General features: G+C 32.6%; 7 protein-coding genes across 16 annotated transcripts in view; 3 read left to right on the top strand and 4 right to left on the bottom strand.

Moving 5' to 3' along the window:
• Positions 1-474: 474 nt before the first annotated feature.
• Positions 475-10,250, bottom strand: MTA1-like (metastasis associated 1-like). 4 transcript variants are annotated; one of them, XM_076535994.1, is made up of 13 exons: positions 9,540-10,250; positions 8,098-8,165; positions 7,745-7,838; positions 5,520-5,702; positions 4,111-4,362; positions 3,738-4,009; positions 3,480-3,668; positions 2,975-3,397; positions 2,293-2,893; positions 2,067-2,214; positions 1,953-1,984; positions 1,437-1,695; positions 475-1,362 (listed from the first exon to the last, which is right to left on the bottom strand). In XM_076535994.1, exons 1-13 carry the CDS (start codon positions 9,652-9,654, stop codon positions 1,224-1,226), a joined length of 2,775 nt encoding a protein of 924 aa, XP_076392109.1. In that variant the 5' UTR covers positions 9,655-10,250; the 3' UTR covers positions 475-1,223. The 4 variants fall into 4 exon arrangements, with proteins under 4 accessions (XP_076392109.1, XP_003702670.1, XP_076392110.1 ...); XM_003702622.3 differs by lacking the exon at positions 1,953-1,984 and having other exon boundaries at positions 2,065-2,214; positions 9,540-10,249; XM_076535995.1 differs by lacking the exon at positions 5,520-5,702 and having other exon boundaries at positions 9,540-10,248.
• A 562-nt stretch (positions 10,251-10,812) lies between these two features.
• On the bottom strand, positions 10,813-14,213 carry H (transcriptional corepressor hairless). Its single transcript, XM_012283736.2, has 4 exons — positions 13,810-14,213; positions 12,906-13,355; positions 12,035-12,838; positions 10,813-11,959 (listed from the first exon to the last, which is right to left on the bottom strand). Exons 2-4 carry the CDS (start codon positions 13,246-13,248, stop codon positions 11,925-11,927), a joined length of 1,182 nt encoding a protein of 393 aa, XP_012139126.1. The 5' UTR covers positions 13,249-13,355; positions 13,810-14,213; the 3' UTR covers positions 10,813-11,924.
• A 150-nt stretch (positions 14,214-14,363) lies between these two features.
• LOC105662319 (uncharacterized) lies at positions 14,364-16,561 on the top strand. 2 transcript variants are annotated; one of them, XM_012283738.2, is made up of 5 exons: positions 14,364-15,565; positions 15,655-15,905; positions 15,982-16,155; positions 16,216-16,297; positions 16,370-16,561. In XM_012283738.2, exons 1-5 carry the CDS (start codon positions 15,422-15,424, stop codon positions 16,559-16,561), a joined length of 843 nt encoding a protein of 280 aa, XP_012139128.2. In that variant the 5' UTR covers positions 14,364-15,421. The 2 variants fall into 2 exon arrangements, with proteins under 2 accessions (XP_012139128.2, XP_012139127.2); XM_012283737.2 differs by having other exon boundaries at positions 16,216-16,561.
• A 33-nt stretch (positions 16,562-16,594) lies between these two features.
• On the bottom strand, positions 16,595-18,032 carry LOC100877165 (MAD2L1-binding protein). Its single transcript, XM_003702625.3, has 2 exons — positions 17,396-18,032; positions 16,595-17,315 (listed from the first exon to the last, which is right to left on the bottom strand). The coding sequence occupies exons 1-2, from the start codon at positions 17,779-17,781 to the stop codon at positions 16,949-16,951; spliced, it is 753 nt and encodes a 250-aa protein (XP_003702673.1). The 5' UTR covers positions 17,782-18,032; the 3' UTR covers positions 16,595-16,948.
• A 119-nt stretch (positions 18,033-18,151) lies between these two features.
• LOC100877282 (eukaryotic initiation factor 4A-III) lies at positions 18,152-19,875 on the top strand. The gene is made up of 5 exons (XM_003702626.3): positions 18,152-18,331; positions 18,486-18,821; positions 18,896-19,118; positions 19,189-19,443; positions 19,524-19,875. The coding sequence occupies exons 1-5, from the start codon at positions 18,187-18,189 to the stop codon at positions 19,774-19,776; spliced, it is 1,212 nt and encodes a 403-aa protein (XP_003702674.1). The 5' UTR covers positions 18,152-18,186; the 3' UTR covers positions 19,777-19,875.
• A 621-nt stretch (positions 19,876-20,496) lies between these two features.
• Bili (FERM domain-containing protein 8 Bili) lies at positions 20,497-22,508 on the top strand. Of its 3 annotated transcripts, none has more exons than XR_001095807.2 (6): positions 20,497-20,638; positions 20,701-21,141; positions 21,209-21,663; positions 21,728-21,791; positions 21,960-22,131; positions 22,197-22,508. XR_001095807.2 is itself a non-coding variant. In XM_003702627.3 (6 exons), the coding sequence occupies exons 1-6, from the start codon at positions 20,572-20,574 to the stop codon at positions 22,235-22,237; spliced, it is 1,335 nt and encodes a 444-aa protein (XP_003702675.2). In that variant the 5' UTR covers positions 20,497-20,571; the 3' UTR covers positions 22,238-22,508. The 3 variants fall into 3 exon arrangements, 2 of the variants coding, with proteins under 2 accessions (XP_003702675.2, XP_012139133.2); XM_003702627.3 differs by having other exon boundaries at positions 21,728-21,886; XM_012283743.2 differs by having other exon boundaries at positions 21,728-21,886; positions 21,960-22,508.
• Positions 21,875-23,381, bottom strand: part of LOC100883993 (dynein regulatory complex subunit 7) — a 122,571-nt gene continuing 121,064 nt past the window's right edge. For all 4 annotated transcript variants that reach the window (XM_076535997.1, XM_076535998.1, XM_012283739.2 and 1 more), the window contains 4 exons: positions 23,115-23,327; positions 22,847-23,056; positions 22,534-22,770; positions 21,875-22,451 (listed from right to left, as the gene is read on the bottom strand). In XM_076535997.1, the coding sequence (XP_076392112.1) occupies positions 22,272-22,451; positions 22,534-22,770; positions 22,847-23,056; positions 23,115-23,327 (840 nt within the window). In that variant the 3' untranslated portion in view covers positions 21,875-22,271. The remainder of the gene's footprint in view (positions 22,452-22,533; positions 22,771-22,846; positions 23,057-23,114; positions 23,328-23,381) is intronic.

Below are 23,381 nucleotides of genomic sequence, written 5' to 3'. Positions count from 1 at the left end.
TCAAACTTTACCAATATAGTTTAGAATTAAGAAAATCATATGTACATATAGAGCCACAGGTGATTTATAATAAAGTTGTAACAGAGGTATAAAACTTGTATTGGTATCTTGTTGATGTATGTGTATATAACACTTTTTTCATTTCTACTTATAAAATATGTTATAAAACATATTGATAAAGTTCGACCGTCTGGTACAAATTATATACTTTATATTATGCAATCACATCTATCTATTTATTACTAAGTTTGTAAGACAAAGAAATAGGATAAAAAAAAGTTACATATTCTTGTGCAACAATCAAAGAAGATCTAATTCATTGATGATGATCGAAACAACAAAAGATAATATAAACAATAAAGAAATTGCGTATAAATAGTAATAATGTATATAAACATATCTCTGCAATCAATTCTTTATAGAAGCTTAGTGCGACAGGAAAATGGATCAAACGGAAAAAGGACTAGTGTATCCTTCCACTTAATGCTTATGTTTATTTATTAATTGTTGCGACGGAAGTCATCAAACTTGAAAATTTAATAAAAATATTCACAATGAGCATTCTTTCCATCTTTCTCTCTTACATTCTTATTCTTTCTCTCTCACTTTCTCTCCCACCCTCTCTCTCTTTTTCTCGTCCACTCGTTTTTGTTACGCGCACGGCCGTAACATTTTTTTTCGTAAGCTAATGCGCGTGGTATGTGCCAATTTAACCGATGTAAGAGCTTACATCCAACATTCGTTGGACATTTATGTTGCCTGGTTATGTGTGTATGAATGTGTGGTATGATGTATATGTACATTCAATTATTAATAATAATTATTAATAACAACAATAACTAATTAATACGAATAGAAAATCATGTTTCATGATGAATGACTTGATTTCTTTTTTTTTTTCTTAAGATTCGATGAATGTTCGTTCCAGAGTCGTTGCTTTTCGTTCATATACGTGAAGTATGTTTCAGCAATGTCAGTGCATCACGCAAATTCAGTCAAGGGAGGCCTTTCATTTTGGCGATTTGCTGTTTTGAAAATGATTTGCAAAAAATTCCAAACAGCGAATAATCCTTGCTCAGCGTTCAGAGCTGCCAATGACAATACATAAAGCTGGAAAATCTTCACTGTGTTGACTCTGGCATTAAAATTACAGTAACAGTATGATTCCATTATAACAAACTGATCAATGTTTGTCAATTTGTCTAACTGATTGTATTACTGATTCAGTCCAGGATGACAACCATGTCATCACCGCGTACTGCTCTCTGCGGATGAGGAGGATGTAATGGAGTTGGTAATCTACGCCATGGTTTACGTGCTGCTCTTCGAAGTTCCACGGATGATAAGGTTCTTCTATATCTTCTGCAAATTAACAATAACAATGATTTTAGTAATTCTTTTAATGTGTATAATGCGGTAATATTAGGAGTACTAACTTGGTTTGATCTGAAGCACGAAAGTAAACGTCATCTGGTGCATCCATCCATGAAATCACTTGTTTACGCGCATTACTTCTAGATAAAGGTGGACCATGAGGCAAAGTATGAGGATGAGCAGCTCTTCCATTAAGAGGCGGTGCTAACGGAAGAACAGCAGGTGCAGTGTGTTCCAAAGTGTGTTTTGGATGTAGCTGCTGAGAATGATGAGCCCTTTTTGCAGGCGGTCCACCAGGGAGCCCTGCACTTAGGGCAATACCTGTTAAAAATATAAATATTCAAAATTAAAATGCATATTGTTTAAAGATAACATAAAACTACTAAATATAATAGTTTTTATTATTTGTTTTATTATATCACACTTAGGACCGATGCATATGAGCAACTTTTTTTTTGAGCGCTTCCACTGCGATCACGTTTGCTTTTGTTACGTTTAATTGAGAAACCAAAAAAAGACGTATGAAAAATCGCTCGTATGCATTGCTCTTTAGATTTTTTAACTCTAAATTATTTTACCTTCATCCCAATCCACATCAGAGTAGAAGCCAGTAAACAAAAGATCGCATTCAGTACTAGGATTTAAGATCTTATACTAATACATCAATAAATGCATGATTCTAGAGCTTACCATCTGATCCATTGATCTCGTCAAATGGAGGTCTAGTACGTTTTAGTATTGTTTGCTGCGTTTGCATACTGGGTTGTGGCTGAGGTGGAGTTACTGTCAGTCTATCTACTTCTGATTTATTTGGTACTCTTTCGTATAAAAGACTGCCATCTGCAACATATCGTTGGTATAAAAATATTGAATACTGCATATAAAGATGCGTTTTAATAAAATTTATTAAATAAATACCTGGTGCTTTTGGTGGTCTGGGGAAGGAAACACGGTCAGGTTGTTTTCGTTGTGCAGGAGCTGTAAGAGCTAACCAATCCCAATCTCCAGGTTGTCGCGGAGCAGGATGATCACCCAAACGTGTTGCTATATCGGTTACACGAGGACGAGTTCGAGGTCGCACAGCGCGTGCTAAAATTCGTAATTCCGCAGGGCTTTTTGACGTTAACTGCGGAGAAGCACAAAGATGTCGCAGTGGCGCTGCGTTTACAGGTTGATGAGGCGCTCTCGCTGCATGACGTGTACGTAATTGGGCTGCACATAATCGTCGTGCAGCCCGCGCTAACACTGAAGTACGTAGATAAAATGCGGATCGAGTCTTCATCACAGGTCTAGGGGATCCACCGCCGCCGCTTCCACTTACACCGCTTCCGCGTAAATCAACTCCATGTGCACTTGCATAATGGCGACTCAGATGTGCTTTGAGCTTAAATTCTTTGCCGCAAGAAGGAATGCTACATCGATGAGGTCTATGAGCACCACTAATTCCTTTACTTTCCTCATCTGAGCCTGTACATCCTCTTTTTCTTTCCAAATCGACGTCATCGATACGTGATGGAACCTGTATTTATATTTTATAAATTAATATATTATACTTGATTTAGACCAAGGAATATGGGGACATATATATTTATAAACATACCTTAAGACCACCGTATTTTTTCCAATAGGTCCAACATGATTGACAAAGACGACATTGCATATGTGACGGGCCCCAAGCGTACCATTGCGGACTTTGCATAACTTGACAACTTTCACACGGTTTTCCGCTAACTCCAACCATTAATATCCCACTATTATCAGTCGTCATATTGCCATTGCTATTGCCATTGAGAACACTAGTTGGTTTTCCGTTGCTGTTATTATTACTATTACCAAGAGGTACAATTGTTGCTGCAGAAGGTGCAGTTGTGGGTGGAGTTGTCTTATTATAGTTTGGTATATAAACTTGTTTTAATTTGCTTTCAGCTTCCACAGCTTTTACCCTTTTTTGTTGTACGTATCTATCGGTGGTTTTCCACATATAATAATATTCAATGACGTTTTTTAATGTTTTCCATGGTAACTAAAATAATATTTATATTAATTAAAACTTTAAAAAATTTTAAATCGTGACATTCTTTGGATATTTTACAAAGTATACTTACGAAATCTTGACGTATATCAGAAAAATCCTTTCCATATTTATCAAGGGCTTCTTCAAAAAGATTCGCTTCAGATGCGCTCCATTCTTCCATTTCGTCCCTGCATAATACTGGACCAGTGCTGGGTACTAGAGACGACATCGCTTTCGCAACGTCATAGTTGTGTCGATGCAAAGTATCCATTGCATGAAACTATAAATATACACGAATATAACAAGAAGTTTCTCTTTTAAAATGTACAATAAAAATGGTAATATTTACAAGAGTAATATCTCTAGATGCGGCTGCTGCAGACATATGCAAAGAGGGTTGTTTAACTGAAGATGAACAGTCTAAAGCTCTTGCAAATGTGCCTACAGATCTACTGACAACGAGAAACTGATCAATTTGACGATCCGTTAACGAATGCCGTGGTGTCCATATCAAAGTTTCTAAATCTTGCAACCTACGAGGATCTGATTCTCTTTCAGCGGTTGTCAGCGGAGATGGCGCTATACCATCAGCTTGGTATCGACTACCCACTCTAATTTCACCTGTAACAATTTTTATATTTATTAATATCCAAATGTGTATAAAGAGAAACATAATAAGAGTAGTATAGTAGTTATAAATAATTGTTTTTGTTGATAAATACCTTTGTCAGCAAGTAAAGTACGCTGGGCAGGATCAAATACTAAGCAATAAAAGAAAGAATCCTCTTTATTTAGATAGCTTAGTAAAGATTCTGTTTCATTCAACAAAGTTACACAGCATTTGCCTCTTATGTGCGTTGCAGGCATTGTTTCTACTTGACGAGATAAAAACAGTTCTCTGTGCTTCATTTGATGACGTTGTTTGGAACTTAATTCCGTAACACCTCCGGCACCAACAACATTTTCTTCCATCCCTAAATGAAAATAATTTAATTTTAATTATAATTCACTACTATAACTTTAAAATAAATTGCAAAAAGCTTGTAATAAAGAAAGTAAAAAAGGGTCAGAAAGAGGCAATACTTAAAAATTTTGCACGATTTTATTATTTTATTTAATGTATAATTTGAAATAGAATTATTTATAACTTCAATGGAATATTTCATTTAAAATGTACTAGGTTAATAAAATATTGATCTTACATTTGTAAAGATATTCCCCAAAGTTACTAACTTGTTCATGCAGTTTTAATTATTTATTATCATCATTGTTGTTACTAATTTTTTAATATATATATAAATTAAATGTAAATGAAACGCAGGAATGTGGCAGAATCAATCAAAACTTACAATACCAAACTAAAAATATCAGCAAGAGCGGGCAACACAAGAAAAGGAAACAAAAGCACTCTTAAGTGATATACTACCTATCGTAACAGAAATGAAATTAATATTTAAAGAAACACATATAAATTGTTTGAAGAAGCCTCAGATTACTAAAGAATTATCAGCTTATGCGGCGGGATTCTTAAAAATTTATTAGAATGAATTTTATTTGATGATTTACTACTTTTGGTGATCCTTTGAAAGAGAAAAAATGAGAAAGATGATAGAGATGATTAAAAAAAAAGAAGAAAAAAAAATGTTCATGCCCATATACTATCAAAAAATAATATATGGGTTTATAAAATTTTGTATTTAATACTGAAACCTCTTTTTATAAATCTTAAATCAAGAGGTTATAGTAAAACCCAATTTATTGTCTCTTTGGCCTTACAGTGAATTGAGCCGATACTTATGGCATTCACCAAGATTACAAAGAATTTTATAAATCCCGCCGCTACGTCATTAGCCTTACATCATCACTGGCTTCTATATGGGACTAACATGACAATCAAAAGATGCATATTATAAAGCACTTACTGATGAATTTAATATGTACAAATAATTCAAAGTAATATTTTGGTACAATATTTTATCATAGATAAAAAAGAAATCACAAGTAATAAATATATTTCCTTTTGATAGTAAAGTTGAATTACAGCAATTAAGCACATTTTTTGTTAAGATTTTGCACACATGCCAATAAAATTCATCTGCAAGGAGCACCTTTCGATTGACTGCTCACTCACCATGAGGCTCTTGGGCCTCTGATAATGGGGCCTTCAGCCAGCCCCCCTTCCCGCCCCCTTTGTTCATCACTTTGGGCCCGATCCCATCTTTATTTGTCATTTCCTTAGTTGTATCTGGATTCTCGAGTTTCTGACTCTGTGTGTTCGCAGGGGATTCTGATCTCTGCTGCTCCGCACTTGCCACTGCAATTTGTATCATAGAACCCACTCTACTATGTCTCTTTTCATTTAAATCCTTTGTTTAATACGATTTTAGCATGCTTTCAAACTCTATAATTTTAAACAGTTTAAACAACTGAAAATATGTATCATTTTTAAACATTATAGAGTAATTAATTTAACTATATTTTTTTAATGATCAATACTTGTGGAGCATATAAAATAATTTTGATTCTGTCAACAAATTCCAAACACGTTTCTATTTACAATTGTATTGTGTATTTATAGCTCAAATAGTTTTATCAAACTATTATTGTAAACTTTTTATACTTTAATTATTTACAACAATTCAGTTTAGATTCTCAAAAAATTGTATCTTCTACTGTATGTAAATAACAGTAGACTACTGAATGTTAAGCAAAATGTATTTAAAAGTTTAGAAAATGATTAATAATAGAATTGATATAAAATCAAATTAGTTGAAAGAGTTGACAAGACTTATGAGATGAATTGGAATTAAAAGTTTTTATTTTTAAAATCATTATTAAAGAAATCTCATAATGTACATGTATATCAATTTAAAATGCATAAAAGTATTTTACATGAAAAGATGAATGTCTGACAAAACCTAGTTAATATTATTTTTTTTTCTAAAATTTCAGGTACAGAAAAGTAAAGTACAGGAATGGTAAAGGAAGGGGAGAACCCGATTCGAAGCAAATACCGGTGGACGGACATAGAGCTACGGGTAGAGATTGGGCGGGTAGGGGGAGCAAAGAGAAAGAAAGAAACAAAACGAAACAAAAGAGTGTACATTCACGAATATATACGTAGGGTACGTATGATAGAAAAGAGAAGGGAGTAAAAGAGAAGCAAGGGAGTAAATGCTTAAAACGAAGATGGCTAGTGGGGCCCACCATTTTCACCAGCCCATATATATATATGTATGTATTTATATACATATATATATACATATACACATACATACAACATATATATGTGCGTTCCTGTTTCTCTCTACCCGCTATTCGTACGTGTCCATGTGCCGGTATCGTATGCGTCGTTCTTACAAGTCTGTGTTTGAGTACACGTTACACATACCCAACCGACCCCTGCGTCAGTCATTCATTTAGTTGAGGGTGGCGGGAGGCAAAGAGGGGCGGTATGAGGGACTTGAGTGAGAGAGGTAGAAAAAGGGGGTGGTGGGTTAGCGGGTGCACCACCCTCAACCCACCCCCTGCAGATCGATACAACCCCCATTTCACCCCTCCGCCCCCCCAACTTTACTTATTATACATTCCCACCCCCAAATACCCGCGTCTCATTATCTTTGCTATTACAAAGGAAAAATCGAGAAAAGTTCAGAAATATGTATATATTAAAATACATGAAATTGAACGAAATTCTTTTTACAAATTCGTATCATTATTTCCGTGTGTCCTGTAAGCGAATTTGAAAATCTTTATATCGCATCGTTCGCGATAAAAAACCTAAAATTTCTAAATAGAATTTTAAATCGCTTGCATCAACCGACGAAAGTATAATAAATGTTTATTTATAATAATATTTTTAGTTTTTTTATAAATATTGATTGTTAATTATTATCATGCAATTTTGTCCATTATTAATTAGCAATTACACAGAATATATAGAACATAAAACTATCAATTAATGAAAGATCTACATATGATAATTTTATTTGTGTACTGATAATTATTGATATTATACAGTAATGCTAAATAAGATAAAAATTATCCTGCATCATTAGTAGATTAGTTATACTACTTATTTCTTCAAATATTAATGCAGTTTTTAAATATAGCTACATGGTATATATATATATATATATATATATATATCTCTGATGTAATTTTAAGTACTAATTAAAACATGAGAATATTTTAAATTAAAATCAATATACTCCTGTATATATTAAATTAACTTGTTATGAAAAACAAATCTCCTAATTTGTTATTAACAGGGAATAATCAAATACTAAGATTTGTTGAATGGGAATTGATTAAGTATATTTTTTTGTTGTTGTAGGAGGTATAAATTTTACTTACACTGATGTTTATCCGCAAGCATGATTAATGTTGGAGGTAAATCCCTCCGCCTAAAGAAGCACATAACTTTTGCCTCAACATTTCCACTTGCTGTCTAAAATAACAAATTAAATATGCTTAAATATGAGTACTGTTTATGCTGAATATTTTAAATTATTGTAACTACATAAGTAAAGACTTATAGTATGTCAATCTATTTATATTATGATACAGTGCATGACCTTAATCTAGTGCTTAAACAATATTTAACAAAATTCTAATTTCAAATAATCAAATATTATAATCATGAATTTTTTTTATATTATATAATAATAAATCCAATAATTCAGTAGAATTACAAATTTAATTCTTACCTTATTTAATTCTTCTATCCTTCTTATTTGGTAGGGAGATGTGGAAGATGTTTCAAAATATACATAATCTATAAATTGAAAGGATAATGTATGTAGTGGTTTCATAAAAATAATTTATAAATATATTCTATTAATTTTATTAGGTAAATATATACATGCATTTGTGTACCCACATACATATAAATATATCCATAATGTATGTATAGATTTGGATAATATAAAACATATCTTAGCATTACATATATTCATACAATGTTTAATAATTATCTACATTAGAATTAAATAAAAGTAAAAATGTATATTAAAAGAAATTTAAAGTATTCAACAAAATGACAAAGAAACACAAAAATGAAAAATTTGAATCTTTTTGTACATGAATAATATAAAAAAAAGTAAAGAAAATCTTTAATTGGTTTTATGATACTGGTGTGGTTAAAAGCATTTCAGGTTTCCTCTAGGGAAAAAGTGGAGGGAAAAGAAAGTTTAAGGAATTACTAGGCAATATGGCATTCCCTATAGAAAATGGCAATATAAGAAAAGGAAGCCTCCAGCAGTGATACAAATTAGTGGCTATTAGAAATGTCCAAAGTTATAAATCCTCAATTTTTCAAATTTCCAAACTCCTAATTCTGAAACACCTAAATACTGAAACTTGGGATTTCTCCAAATTTCCAAATTCCTAGATCTCCAAATATTCTATTTCCTAATCCAAATATTAAAAAATGTCCAAAGGCTAAAATTTCTAAATTTCTGAACTTTCACACTTTCAAATTTTTTAATTCTATAAATTTTCAAACCTCCAAATGCTCAAATTAAATAATTCTCAATTTCCAATTTTCAAATTCCTATATTTTCAAATCATAAGCAAAAAGATTCTCACCACTTGTGAAAACCAAACATAACGTACTCTCTCAGTACTTAAATTTATATTTTAAATTTTGCAAAGTAAAAATAAAATACAGAACAAAATTATATTAATATTTTGATTATCCTGTTTAAAATTGAAAGCATATTTAATAGAAGATCCTACATTCGGCTACATTCTCCGAGTTCTCATTAAGCATTCACAAAAGGAGAACATATATTCCAAAATATCGAATTTTAATCACCCAAAATCATCCCGCAAGAAATTAGTATGACCCGAATGAAGGGCGAGAGTGGGGAGAAGAGGGAGCAGAAGGAAAGCAGACGTGCATACGGACGCCAAAAAAGAGTGAGGAGGAAGGGAGATTCGGATACACGGATGAAAGTCTAGGTGGTGCGCGGGCAAAACGAAGACACCAGGGGACGCCATTGCGATCCATTTGCAAACATTAATTTCTCAAGTTAATTAAAGCCGCGCTCGAGATTCGATGCATAGCCATCAGCCGGCAAAATATACATACACGTATATACATATGTATACATTTATGTATACATATATGTATATACGGTTACTTTACCTCCCACCCGGTACATGTTGGCCGTCATGTTGCTGGCGTCCTGTGTGGCCCCGAGAGCGAAATTAGCGTTCTCGTGGTTACCGTGGTTTTCGTGGTATTCGGCCGGCATCGGCATGAAGGCTTTTCGTCCTCCAAGTACGCGAATCGAACAGCCGACACTTCCCACTTCGTGTACCACGGAGTCAACACTTCACGGTGTCACTCCATCTCGTGTTTGTTTGTCCCTGATCGAGGTGAAAAATCGCGCTTCGACCTATCTAGCTCGCATCCACGTTATTCCCGCTACTGTACAACACCGAACGAACTCCGCAGATGCACACAGGATATGTAAAAGTACCACATTCGATTTCGCTCACGTGTCCGTTACCGTAACGAGCATCGTCAGTGGCCGTTGCTCCGTTCATACGGGAACACCGCCATTTTCATTTTGCCGAGCGGGCTACATACACTGCTTGCTCCCCTCTACCGGAGCTGGGTTCACTCGGCCTCTTCGAACCCGCGTGTATTCAAAATTCTACGGAGATGCTTGATCGCGATCGGTACGTGCTATCGGATCGTACTGATTAACTGAGGGAGTGTATTTTAATGATATTTTGGTGAGAAAAAAACATGCGATTGGAACGACACAACCCGGTCAACGAATACCGCAAAACAAGGCCACGGATCGGATACTACCAAGACCCGACGATTGCGCGGTCTCGAGAGCGTCTGCGTTACTTTGTCAAAGAGTGGGGGGCTAACGATACAGTGCCAATTTTTCTGCGCACTCGTTGAGGGGACCGCGAAATTTAAATTCTTTTATTTAGTTCGATCAGATAAAATTTACGTATTCGTCGCGTAGAGTCGAATAAAGTTGGAAGGATTAGGTTGGATACCTCAAGTATTTCTTTTGATAACTCGATCAAATTTGCAAATTTGAGAATCTGAGAACTGTAAAATTAAGAATTTGGAGATTGAAAAATTTGGGGACTTGAACATTCTTGCGATAAACATTTTTATGTTTAAGAATTTTAAACTCGATAAATTTGAAATCGCAAGTAATATTAATTATAAAATATATCATAACTATAATACTTATTAAAGGTATTTACACAAAGGAGATAAAACTTAACAAATAGATATTGCAAATATTAAAAATCATATACCTTAGTTATTTTTATTGAATAAATATAAATTTACTTCGGATTTAAATATATTTACAATAAAAGAAATCTTATAAAACCGAATAAACATAAAAAATACGTAACGTGACAATAAATGAAAAGCTCTCGTATAGTATATGAAATATTTATATATTTACGAAATTAGTCTTTCTATACAATTGCTTGCGCGCAGTCACATATTTCATCTGTTTCAATTAATAAAAAATGTATATAAATGAATAATTAGAATTACTCACTAGTTTGTAGAGCCTGTGTGAGCTTGCCTTTGCGAAAAATGTTTGGTAATGCGCCTGACTAACAATAAATAGTGACGAATGTCGATTTGATGCAAATACGTAACGTAAAGTTTATATTCATATATACACAGTACTAATAGTAGTAATAATAGTAGTAGTAGCGATAGTACATATCCATGAAAATGTTTACAATTTAGTTTGTTGCAATTTAGGTATCATTTAAGGCACACCCCACGGTCTTTACCAAGCAATTTTGTTTACTAATATTATATAAATAAATGTATACTGTTGTGGATGCTATCAATCTAAATTTATTATCATATTACTATTCATAGGAATAATTATTTATACTAAATATAGGTAATAATCTGTTCTGTACATAATTCTATGTCTTTCTTATGAATCTTTTAAAATGAATAGTCGTTTCATTTATTAATGATAATGACAGTAACGTTAGTAAGAATAACAAGATAATGTATAAGTGAGATGCGCAAGGTGAGAGCATGCTCCATTTTTTCATGGTGGTATCTGAATCATGAGTAGTAGAAATAGCTAATAAAATGAACATCGAACTAGATAAATCTTAATATGTGAACACATTTATACACTTTTGTAGTGTCAAATTTGTGAAAAAGTACAATTTTTGTAACTAAAACAATGAAGATATATCAAGTAAAAGATTATGCAACATACACATTCTCAATTATGTAATGCATACATAATATTAATTATGATAAAAATTGCATAATACTACTCATGATTTAATTTAATATTAATATAAAATACCTATGCCAACTTGGACAGTTTATGCATTTATATGTACAAGAATAGCACCCAGACTTTGCTTTTCTGGTTGCATGTTTCTACTTACTATGATACTACTGTTAACGAATAAAAAAATACTAATATATCGCATTGTCGTTGCACGGGCAGTGTTTGCGCAGTTTTGTCCATTTATAAGGCACCAACTTTTAGGATCCTGAGATTCAACCCGCATGCTTCGACAGATTTAGAGGCATATCTAAAATATAGAACATATAAAATCAGTATTTTTTATGATGTTTGATAAGTAGAAAATATATTTTTGAAGACGTACCTGAAGGAGGTGTGAGAGTTTGTTCCCTATAGTCTTTGTAATGATGAACCGGAGGAGATGGGGGATGAGGAGGTGGTGGTGCATATAATGGCATAGGAGGTGGATAATGGACGGGTGATGGGTAATGCATCCATAAAGGAGCTCTATATGGTCCAGGAGGTAACATTGGTACACCATAAAGCGGATGTTGCAAAGGTGTATTAGTTGTACCAATATACGGATCCATTCGTACCCTCGGATACGAATTACTTGATGAGTATTTCGCAGTTTGTCTGTCATCCGGTTTCAATAAATTTCTCAAAAAGCCTTGTTCGTGACTCGGTTTGTCTTCTCCCAAGATACTAGTTATACTGTATGATGATAATTGTTTTGGCGAAGATGTAGGAGCAGTCGTTGTACAAACAGGCTGCGGTGTTGCACGTCTTTTGGATGCCTGATCTTCCAATGAAACTTTTTCTAATTCGCGTAAAATACGTTTGCGAGGTGAAACAACATTAGGATCTAGAAGACGCGCCAATTTGTCGATAATTAGATTTAAAACCTTCCCTGTTGGTGTACCGTTTGCTTTACGCATTGGTTTAGTATAATTTGTTACTGATTCTGGAACGAGCAACAAAGAAGTAGGATCTAGTGGACGTCTACGCTTTCTTGCGATTAAGCGAGGATGCGCGCACAGACGATTTCTTGGATTTCTATAATAATAAAAATTGAATTCTGTAGATATCCTACGTCTTGGGTTTGCTTGCTTCCAACAATGATCTCTTTGCCAAGGACTTGACTGAACCGATGAATTATCATCAGAAACTGCAAATATGAGTAATATTAGAGTTGGTCAATTCTAGAAACAACAAAATATTACTGTTCAACTTACCACTAAGAGACGTTGAACTCTCTTGCCTATTTGGAGTTGTACTGGCTGGTGGCCAAAATGTTTTCTTTGGGACTGGAAACCATGTGGTTCTTTCTCCATCTCTACGATGGGATAGTTCCAAAATAAATTTTCCATCTTTAAAAAATTTTAATCGTCCACCGGGTGTTGGAAGTAAATTGCTGTCAATATGTGCTTCCGAATGATGAGTTGACTGTGGGCTTGAATTTTTACCATTTGCCTTGGTAAGGGTTGAATGCAATGTAGAAGGATCACGTGAGCACATTTCTGTTGTGCCCCTCACGTGACCTGCGTGAGCATGACATTCTGCTGACTTCTCACGCATGCTGACACTTTATCGATATCCATTTTTCTCCGCTTGACCTTTCATACTTTAGCCTCTTAATATCAGTTTACAAAAAGAGGCAGGACTGTAAGGTCCTTCTCTTGAAGCTGCGAACGACAATTGATAGAGACTTGCTACATTACTTTCATTTCAGAGTTTAAGGAAAGCATTTTTCATAAAGTAATTTTATAAAACAAAATATCAGTCCACAATCGAAAGAAAACTTTCTGTAATAATGTTGATGTTAATCAACTATATATGTTCCCTTCAATAGTAATACTATTGATAACAATTTAGAAACGTAATTACGTTCATCTTATACATTTAAAACTGTCAGATTGACACTAGCCAAAAAATTGACAGTGTTGGTGTGAAATTTAACTGATATTTTTTTTCTTGTATCTAAAAAGGTTTGCATGAATAATGTGCCAATTAATACATATCAATTGAACCAAATAACACTGAATATAAAAGTGCACTATCATTGGTTCGATAGCAACATTTTGTATAAAATTCCAAAAGGAATTTTATGTACATGAGTGGCAATCGCTAGACACCCACCCACCCACGCACTGCCGCCTTCTGCAATAAGTTTTATTCCATTTCGAAGAAGCAACTCATCACGTTAATCGATGTGTTTAAACTCGGACACGTTGATTTTCTGCAGATTATCGTAACTGGAATACAAGTTGGCTTTCTAAACGTGAAATTTTCACGGATCAAACACGGGACGGGCACTCTAGAGTGGAAAACACGGTTTGGCCGACACATGTGTTTCACTTCACCCACGAATGGTTTACGTGTCCACAGCAGTTGAGTTTATTCGTTCGATGACCCTTTAGAACGTGCATCCACCATCGTTTTCCTCGTGATTTTCGCTGTTCGGATGTAAAAAAAAAACAAGAATTTCTCGCCTTCGTGTATCCTTCTTGTCGACAACACTGTGGCGGTTCGCGGTCCGCGCGTTCCTCCGTTTCTTGGTCCAACTCCCACGATCAGTCTGCAACACTTCCTTCAAACCAGGGAGTTATATTGAATCTACTATGTTTAATATTTAGATAATCTACTTTAAACATCATTTTTAATTTATGTTTAAATATTTCCATCAATACATGGTATGCAGATTATAAAAACCACATAAATTTCTATCAAATTTTACATATTTTTCCATTAAAACAATTAGCACTGCACTTCAATAGTGATCTTATAATTCTTGAAATTTATTCGTCTCATTATCGTTTGAATTCTGTTTGCTGTCAATAAACCAATCGGATTCATATTTCCTGGTATGAAAAAAGTTTGGCGCGAAATCTTTTTAATTGCGTATATTAGGGTGCGTTTGGACGTAATGAGCAAAAACATAGAGCAAGGGCCAAGCACATTCGTTCGTGTTTCTTTAATGCAAAGTGTATGCTTATAAATGACCATCGAACGAAATGTTAATAAGAGCGAATGTTTCTCGAGTGTAAACCAAACGTCTTGATGTTTGTTATTAATCGGACAGAACCGGCTTTTCGATAAGGGAGCCTGTATGTATGTACTTTGAAGTCCTAAACAATTTTTCAACGCTAAAAGTGTATATTTTTTCGCAAGAAAAGTTACAGTAACGAAGAGAATGAAAAAATAAGCAAATAAGAATTAATATATTTTCATATATAATTATTTTCCGCTGTTGTTCTTTCCTCTTTTGTTTTCTTTTTTCTTGTTTTTCTCTTTTCCTGAAATCTCTGTATAGCCCAGAACTCGGGTGCCTTGCACCTGCTGCACCCCTGCCCCCGGGGCTGGCCTGATATCAAATTGAAACACATGGAAATGAATCGCGTAGAATTGAAACGTATGAAACAGAACCGCGTGGAATTGAATCGTGTGGAGTTGAATCACCTCGAATTGAAACGTGTGAAATTGAATTTTGTTGGGTTAAAACGCATCGAATTGAATCACAACGTATTAAATCGTGTCGAATTGATTTGAGCAGCGACTGTTCTTATTGTTAAAATATTCTTTCACGATGTGCATCTGATTCAGCTACTGAATGCTCGTTCACGCTTGAAACTTGCCGAAATGGGGAAAAACGAGCATTTGCTCGCCTTGTCTAAAACACCCTTAAACTAATAAAACACATTCGTACATTTTAAAATTAATTATCTTCGTTAATTTTGTGTAGGGGTTTTCGATGCAACTTGTGGAAGAATATCAAGAAATTGTCGAGCGTGATGCGGCTGAAATTTCTTGTTTATGGAAATATGTACAAATGTTTCTTTACTTCTTATGCATAATAAGTGGATACATTTGTAGTATTTTATTTTATGCAATATGGGTACAGTTAATTTAAATTTTATATGTCTTTTTATTATGTTTGAAATTTAAATTGAAGTATGTTACTATGAAATTTATGGAACAATACAGGAGGATAATTTTGGTGGTGATTGTTTACTTTGGGCAGACTTTATTGTGATGCCACATCTTGATAAATCAGATATTGACATACATGAAATTAAGACTAATTATAATAATTGGTGGAGATATGTTGTTTTAGATACAGAGCTTATATATGAATGTACAATATATTTAATAACATGTTTTTCATCTTGTATTTTTGGAATTACATGGTTTATTTTCTTTTCCATCTGTGGAAAAGGTGGATATGATGTAGCAATGCAAGTAACTGTAACTTTTATTATTACTTTAAAATTAATAAAAATGTAAGAAACAAATTATTATATTGATACACAGAAATGAAAGGTCATGGAGAATTGTAGCACCTGCAATATTATTTAACTTTATATTTGCTATAATATCTATATTTGCAAATTATAATTTTCAAGAAGGATTTAAAGAGTTTAATACAAACATACATAATATATTTTATAAAGTATATAATTCTTCTGATGCATCAAAGGATGTAAGGTATTGAATACAAACACTTTTATTATACTTATATATTTTTTAATAATAAGTTATTTGCAGTGATTGTGAAATTATACGAACATATGTAGATATTTATCATTTTTATGACTATGATGTGTGTGACATGTTATCATGGCAGCAGGTTATATCTTTTAAATGTTTCTGTTTTATTTTCACAAAATTGATATTAAATTTTATTATAAATAATTTTAAGATGTTTTCAAGAATAATGATGTGGAGTTGGATCGGAGGATTAATACTACTGTTACTAAGAATAATTATAGTTACTGACTTTAAGATATTAAAAGTTACAATTTATGAATTACCACTTGCCAACATTTTAGGTAGTACTGATAAAAACGAAATAACGAACAGCAATACAGAAGAAAATAAAAAAAATGTGTAGATAAAATATTTTAATTTGTAAACAGGTAAAAGATAAATATTATGAAATGAAATTTTATTATGTAACTTACATTGTTTAATTGAGCTCGTTGTTATAAAAATAAAAACTTAATATCTACTAATATAAACAAAAAATCTATTGTATTTTGAACTTCTATATAAATTTTTATTTTTAATCAATATACGTATAATTGTAATTTAGTATTAAAACATTTCAAAACATAATCCATATATATCTGTAATTAGTCATATGTTTGTAACATCATGATTAACGTATTTTCTACATTATAATAATGCATTTAAAAATGGTAATAATTTTTAAAAATATATTTGATATTTCATGATAATAAAATATATGCTATTTCAATTTCCTATAACACATTTATGGTCATCTTAAGAATTTGAATCCTTTAATTACTTCCTTAGATTGATACCATCGATAAGGACAATGTGTAGTATTTATATTTGAATTATTTAAGAACTGAATGTCTTTACTTTTATTCGTATTATGTTCTGATACTTCATTATAAACTTTTACTATATCTATACAATTGCAATCCATTTTCAGTTCATCACTATGTTGTAACTTAAACACAAAATAATTAGATTTATGCGTTGGAGGCATATATTGTGGCTTAGGTAAAAAGAACTCTGATACTGCATTACTATCGCTCTTTTGTATCAGTACAAATGTATTTGTGGGATTTAATGGTGTTGTCAAAGCATCTTGGAACTCTGAACATTCCAGTATTGATCTGGAAATAATGGTTCATAATATTTTAATTACAATAATAATAATGTGATTCATTATTTTATAAATACCTAGTTTACTAACCTCATTAAATTTAAAAGAGGTTTCCTAGGAGCATGTTTACATTCAAGATGTTCTTGACTGCTAAGAACATCGGGTGGAAATTCAACTCTAATATGTAATCTTGGTGACACTATGGTAGCACCAATAAGTATAGCAATTTCTTTAATCTTACACCCACTAAGATGAAATTGCGAATCCAATTGTTCTGTTGTATTTTTTAAGGAATTTAATAATGTTTTTATAGAGGTCGAATTTCTATCAGTATTTTTTACTTGTAGTTGACTTAATGAATCATACGTAAATGGTATTTGTTGCTTTTGATATAAAATATATTTCAATAATTCAGTTACGAGTTTCACACAATTATTACTTGTTAAAGGTTCATCAAATGTCACATTAATATCCATTTTGACTTTTTTTTTTAATTGCTGTAAACAAACTAATACATAACCCAATTCAACGATTTATTGTATTTTTTGTATTACAAACAGCGACGATATACTTTTATGGATCTTTATAGATACATTTTTTGTAACAAAATAAGTTGCAACATATTGTGCACAGTATTATAAACAATTACAAAGAATAACAGCTTGAAAAATGAATTCAAAGTTCCTGTAAACGTCGTTTACTAAAAGTATTGATCAGTACCAACTGTTATCTTACAAGAAACCCTAGTTTATTCTAGTACTTTTGTATTACGGCTAAGTTCAGGAGATTCTTTATCAGTATGGTTCCACTTCACTTCGTGGAAATATTGTAGAAAACGCGCCTATTTTCAGATCATTTATATACACATATTATTAGCGAAAATGGCGGAAGTAAAGTCACGTCGTGTTGCCCAAACAGAAGATTTATCGAACGTTGAGTTCGAAACCAGTGAAGATGTCGAAGTTATTCCAACATTCGATAATATGGGTCTCAGAGATGAGTTATTACGTGGGATTTATGCTTATGGTATTGTTAAAGTCTTATATTTTGTAATATCTAAATTTAACCTTTCCTTTTCATTTTCAGCCTTATAATTTTAAATGAGTACTTTCATTAATGCTAGTAACGTAGCTAATTCTAATGCTTGTGAATGCAATAAACAGTAGTATCTTTTTTATAGGTTTTGAAAAACCATCAGCCATTCAACAACGTTCGATTAAGCCGATAATGAAAGGACGAGACGTAATTGCACAAGCTCAATCTGGTACAGGAAAAACGGCAACGTTTTCCATTGCAATATTACAATCATTGGATACACAAGTCAGAGAAACACAAGTATTAGTTTTATCTCCAACGAGAGAATTGGCAACTCAAATCCAGAAAGTTATTCTGGCGTTAGGAGATTTTATGAACGTTCAATGCCATGCATGTATTGGAGGCACCAATCTTGGTGAAGATATTAGAAAGTTAGATTATGGACAACATGTTGTGTCAGGCACACCTGGCAGAGTATTTGGTAATTTGTTTACATAACTATATATAATATAGCACTGTATATAAATGACAGAAATAATATATTTATATTTGCAGACATGATAAAAAGACGTGTTCTCAGAACAAGGGCTATAAAAATGTTAGTTCTTGATGAATCAGATGAAATGTTAAATAAGGGTTTCAAAGAACAAATTTATGACGTATACAGATATTTGCCACCTGCAACACAAGTTGTATTAGTATCTGCAACATTACCACACGAAATTCTTGAAATGACAAGTAAATTTATGACAGATCCTATTCGTATTCTTGTCAAACGGTAAGTTTAAGTTTCATAAGATTTAAAGCTGATAGTAATTCAATGAAACTAATTCATTACTTCTTTTTAGTGATGAATTGACATTAGAAGGGATAAAACAGTTCTTTGTGGCTGTTGAAAGAGAAGAATGGAAATTTGACACATTGTGCGATTTGTATGATACATTAACAATAACACAAGCTGTAATATTTTGCAACACTAAACGTAAAGTAGATTGGTTAACAGAAAAAATGAGGGAGGCCAATTTCACAGTGTGTTCCATGCATGGTGACATGCCACAAAAAGAAAGAGATAATATAATGAAAGAATTCCGTTCTGGCCAAAGGTAAATAATGACAAATTTTTTAAACATACATATTCTTGTTCCAAGTTCAACTTTGTAATCTTTACTTTGTTTCTTTGTAGTCGCGTTTTGATTACAACTGATGTTTGGGCAAGAGGAATAGATGTTCAACAAGTGTCTCTTGTAATCAATTATGATCTGCCTAACAATCGTGAGTTATATATTCATAGGATAGGCCGTTCTGGTCGGTTCGGAAGAAAAGGTGTTTCGATCAATTTCGTAAAAACTGACGATATTCGGATTCTTCGAGATATCGAACAATATTACTCGACGCAAATTGATGAGATGCCCATGAATGTAGCTGACTTAATATAATTTTAAGATCGATAATTGTATTAAATAATAATTTTTCTTTCAATTTCGGAACATTCTGTTTTCAACATATATTTTTAATAAAATGAAATGCGATAGGTTTTTGAAGTGGTATTATTCTAATAAAGGCACATTACTTTTATAAAATACAAGACAAATTTCCATTTTTGCACTTCAATGTTTAATTTCTAAAGCTAATATAAACGAATGTAATAATAAAAATAATAAATTTTATTATGAATAATAACAAAAAGTAAACATGTTATAATAAACAACATTATATTTAATGTACCTAAAATTAAGTACTAGATTTAATAAAAATGTTATATACTATAAATATAGTTTAATAAATAATATATAACACACAGAAAATATGTTTTAGTGTAATTATATTTCATTTTATTTTATTGAAAGCATATATTTGCACAGCAGTGAGGTGTTACTGTTGAGGTAAAATAATCAATAAATTGGTTCTCTGGTTTAGATGGCAGCAGAGCACTGTTTTGGTTTAGTGTCTTTTAAAAATTAATTGCCATTTATTGTGGAATTTCATTTGTTCTAATGAAATAAAGAATTATTGTTTATGTTATTTAATATGTTATGTGATACTTAATACTGTTCATGAGAACAATTATATAATAAAACATCTAGTACTACATTCAATGATAACACTTCAAAATGGAAATAAAATGTACAAGACAATTTGTCTATTTACAAAATAGATTTGTCAGCAGTGATTATTAAGTAAAGCACAATGTTATCTAAACACTGTATGTAAGTACATAATAATTAAATAACATGGAGACACAAGAAGATTGTACAATTCGCAGAGGTCAACCTATTCGAAGAGGACATACATCATCTTGTAAGTAATAATATTAGTAATAATAATGTTAATTTATTCAATTGTAATACTACTCCATTTAGCAATGATGATGAACCAATCACAATATTTAAATGTTGGAAGATCTACCATTCGAATAGCTGTATATTTAATGACAGAAGTTTTTTTAACAATGGACATTGAACAAAATTCCACTGCCCATCAAATTCTAACAATGATACAGTCTGAAGCAGAATTAGGATTAGCAAGAACTCCATTGCCTACTGGTCAAACAGTGTTTGCTTTGTGGCTCTGTTCATCAAAACTTGAAGTTCAATTACGACCAAATCATAAGCCTATCGAATTAGCAACAAAGTGGAATCATTTAGTGAAAAAGTACAGTTCTGAAAGGGAAGATACCGATGAAGAACCTTTATTGTGTCTTAGACGAAATGTATTTCTTTCTCGGGCAGATGAGGAGCAAATAAAAGAAGCCAAAGTATTGGAATTATTATATGCAGAAGCTAGAAATAATGTTCTACAAGGTATGCATTTCATTGAAGTTTTGTTACATCTAAATTTAATATAGTATTAAACAGAAGTATGTTTCAGGACGTTATCCATGCGAAGGTCAAGCACGGTACGCCAGCTTGGGAGCTTTGCAAGCACGCATTGAACTGGGACCATACAATCCACAAAATCATACATTAGCATTTTTCAGACGACATCGTGGTCGATTTTTACCGCATCATTATACTTCTCCTAGCCTGTTATTAGGGCTAGGTCTTGGATTAGGTTTGGTAGGAGGAAAAGGAGCTCCTGAGGCACGTCTTCTTGAACAATATAAACGAATACCTAATCACACAGGAACTAATACAAATTCAAGGAAACTTATTAGAAAATATCTGGAGTTTTGTTGGAGTTTGCCTTGTTATGGTGCAGCTTTCTTTCAGGGACAGATTGAACGTCCTGTAAGAGGTCTCGCGTCATGGATTACAAATCGTGATATGCATGTTCTTATAGCCATTAATTCATCGGGTATATACATTGTTGATGATATGCAATGTGTAAGTATTCTGAATTTATATAATAATTAATGATCACATTGAAAGAAACAATTTTTCTTTGCAGAGTTTATTATTAGGTCTGCGGTATTCAGAGGTGAGTTGGGAAATGGCGAAGCCATCCGACGAAGGTAATTTAGACTGCCTGCCTTGTTTATTTTTACAATTTCCTGTTCGAGAGAATGGAGCACGCGTTTATAAAATACTACAAGTATTCTCGAGACAAGTATGATTTATTGATGGCAAAATAATAATATTGGTTTAAATGTAATTGAATGAAAAATTGATTTTGCTTTTAGGCAATAATGATGGATACGTTAATTTCTGGTTTTGCCGAGGAACATCGCCGCCACGGAGCTAATGGCGATGTGGCAAATACTGATCGTTTAATGGATCACTCGATAGGTTCGACTACCGGAAGTTTTACGAATAAACTTAGCAAATTTACATTGGCTACTTTTGACGATGAAGGTAATATTTCAGAAGTTAGAAATATATTTAAAATTCAGGAAGTTTGTATCTAATATTCTTTTTAGGTAGATGCATCGGACAAATGGGTTCTTGGTCTTTTCAATAGCGATAAGACAAATGGTCTTATCTATTTGTTTCATTCAAGATCTAAGTACTGTAAGATGTGGAGTTTGTTGTAGATAATCCATTAACATTTTATATCGTACTGGAACTAAATCTCTGTGACGGTCCAATCTAGTTTCCAGCGTTTGCAAAATGAAATTGACTTCATCCATCTTTTCTAATATTTCTGCTTCTTCTTCGTGACTTAAGTCTTCGTTCTGTAAAAAGTATTGTATAATTAAAAATTTTATATCAAATGTACATCTACGAGACAAGAGGAATTCACAAAAAATCTTTAACCTGCACCAATGATGTCTGTAGTTTCTCAAGACGTTGCATGTACTCTTCAAATTTATGCAAAATCTTGTTTGCTCTGTTTACAAGTAATTGTTTATAATCGTTCAGACAATCATATTTTATGGAATAGGCTTGCAGCACGGATACTTCGGGCGGATTTCCTATACGCGCCAAATATGGTTTCAAATGATCTTTATCTTCAATGAGATCTTTTAAACTTTGTTCTCGTTTCCATTCAATCTGTGTTTACAATTGCATAAAAATTTAGTTAATACTGAAATGTAGTTATACATATTTATAATACAGATTTTTATACCGTAAGTATATCGGTTGCCGACAACTCTCTATGTTTATCATACGCAGATATTAATAACGTCGGTGTCAAATACTCATTATTTCTTGTTGTCAGAAAAGAGGATACTTCGGTTTCAGCATTTCTGACATGAGATATAGAATGATCCTCCTCTTTTAATTGCGTTTCTAGTTCATAAAAGACTTCAAGACCTTTAACAGGTTCATCTAAGGGCTACAAAAAGCAGAATAAATTATAGACACTGTTCTTGACAAAAATAATGAAATCTTACATTGTATCCTTGAGTCATTGCAGGATTGAGAACTAGCCGTTCTCCTCTTTCTGCTAATGGTGGTTTTATAAATAATCGTGTGGCTCTAGAGAACAGTCCTGGTTTATAGTGATACGTAAGTCGTATTTCATTCTCATCAATAGCGAACTCGCGAATCGCTATATTCTGATTCGCGTTGATCCTCTCATCTCTGTTAAATTTTTCTACAATTTTCTAAAAATTCAATGACACTCAGTGTAATTAAATTACGCGATTATTTTACGCGCT

The sequence above is a fragment of the Megachile rotundata genome, chromosome 10 (genome assembly GCF_050947335.1).
Source record: "Megachile rotundata isolate GNS110a chromosome 10, iyMegRotu1, whole genome shotgun sequence".
NCBI classification, from domain to species: domain Eukaryota; kingdom Metazoa; phylum Arthropoda; class Insecta; order Hymenoptera; family Megachilidae; genus Megachile; species Megachile rotundata.
This window is presented reverse-complemented; position numbering and strand designations above follow the sequence as displayed.

Excerpts from the sequence above, each read along its gene's own strand:
- MTA1-like (XM_076535994.1), bottom strand. The coding sequence starts at position 9,654 with ATGCCGATGCCGGCCGAATACCACGAAAACCACGGTAACCACGAGAAC. Across the intron at positions 4,010-4,110 it reads TACTTTACTTGCTGACAAAG|GTGAAATTAGAGTGGGTAGT; the intron begins GTATTTATCAAC and ends AAATTGTTACAG. Across the intron at positions 3,398-3,479 it reads CTGATATACGTCAAGATTTC|TTACCATGGAAAACATTAAA; the intron begins GTAAGTATACTT and ends ATATTATTTTAG.
- H (XM_012283736.2), bottom strand. The coding sequence starts at position 13,248 with ATGCGTGAGAAGTCAGCAGAATGTCATGCTCACGCAGGTCACGTGAGG. Across the intron at positions 12,839-12,905 it reads GAGTTCAACGTCTCTTAGTG|TTTCTGATGATAATTCATCG; the intron begins GTAAGTTGAACA and ends TCATATTTGCAG. Across the intron at positions 11,960-12,034 it reads AACTCTCACACCTCCTTCAG|ATATGCCTCTAAATCTGTCG; the intron begins GTACGTCTTCAA and ends TCTATATTTTAG.
- LOC105662319 (XM_012283737.2), top strand. The coding sequence starts at position 15,422 with ATGCAACTTGTGGAAGAATATCAAGAAATTGTCGAGCGTGATGCGGCT. Across the intron at positions 15,906-15,981 it reads GGTGGATATGATGTAGCAAT|AAATGAAAGGTCATGGAGAA; the intron begins GCAAGTAACTGT and ends ATTGATACACAG. Across the intron at positions 16,156-16,215 it reads GATGCATCAAAGGATGTAAG|TGATTGTGAAATTATACGAA; the intron begins GTATTGAATACA and ends AGTTATTTGCAG.
- LOC100877165 (XM_003702625.3), bottom strand. The coding sequence starts at position 17,781 with ATGGATATTAATGTGACATTTGATGAACCTTTAACAAGTAATAATTGT. Across the intron at positions 17,316-17,395 it reads CCTCTTTTAAATTTAATGAG|ATCAATACTGGAATGTTCAG; the intron begins GTTAGTAAACTA and ends CATTATTTCCAG.
- LOC100877282 (XM_003702626.3), top strand. The coding sequence starts at position 18,187 with ATGGCGGAAGTAAAGTCACGTCGTGTTGCCCAAACAGAAGATTTATCG. Across the intron at positions 18,822-18,895 it reads CACACCTGGCAGAGTATTTG|ACATGATAAAAAGACGTGTT; the intron begins GTAATTTGTTTA and ends TTATATTTGCAG. Across the intron at positions 19,444-19,523 it reads GAATTCCGTTCTGGCCAAAG|TCGCGTTTTGATTACAACTG; the intron begins GTAAATAATGAC and ends GTTTCTTTGTAG.
- Bili (XM_012283743.2), top strand. The coding sequence starts at position 20,572 with ATGGAGACACAAGAAGATTGTACAATTCGCAGAGGTCAACCTATTCGA. Across the intron at positions 20,639-20,700 it reads AAGAGGACATACATCATCTT|CAATGATGATGAACCAATCA; the intron begins GTAAGTAATAAT and ends TACTCCATTTAG. Across the intron at positions 21,887-21,959 it reads TACAAGTATTCTCGAGACAA|GCAATAATGATGGATACGTT; the intron begins GTATGATTTATT and ends TTTTGCTTTTAG.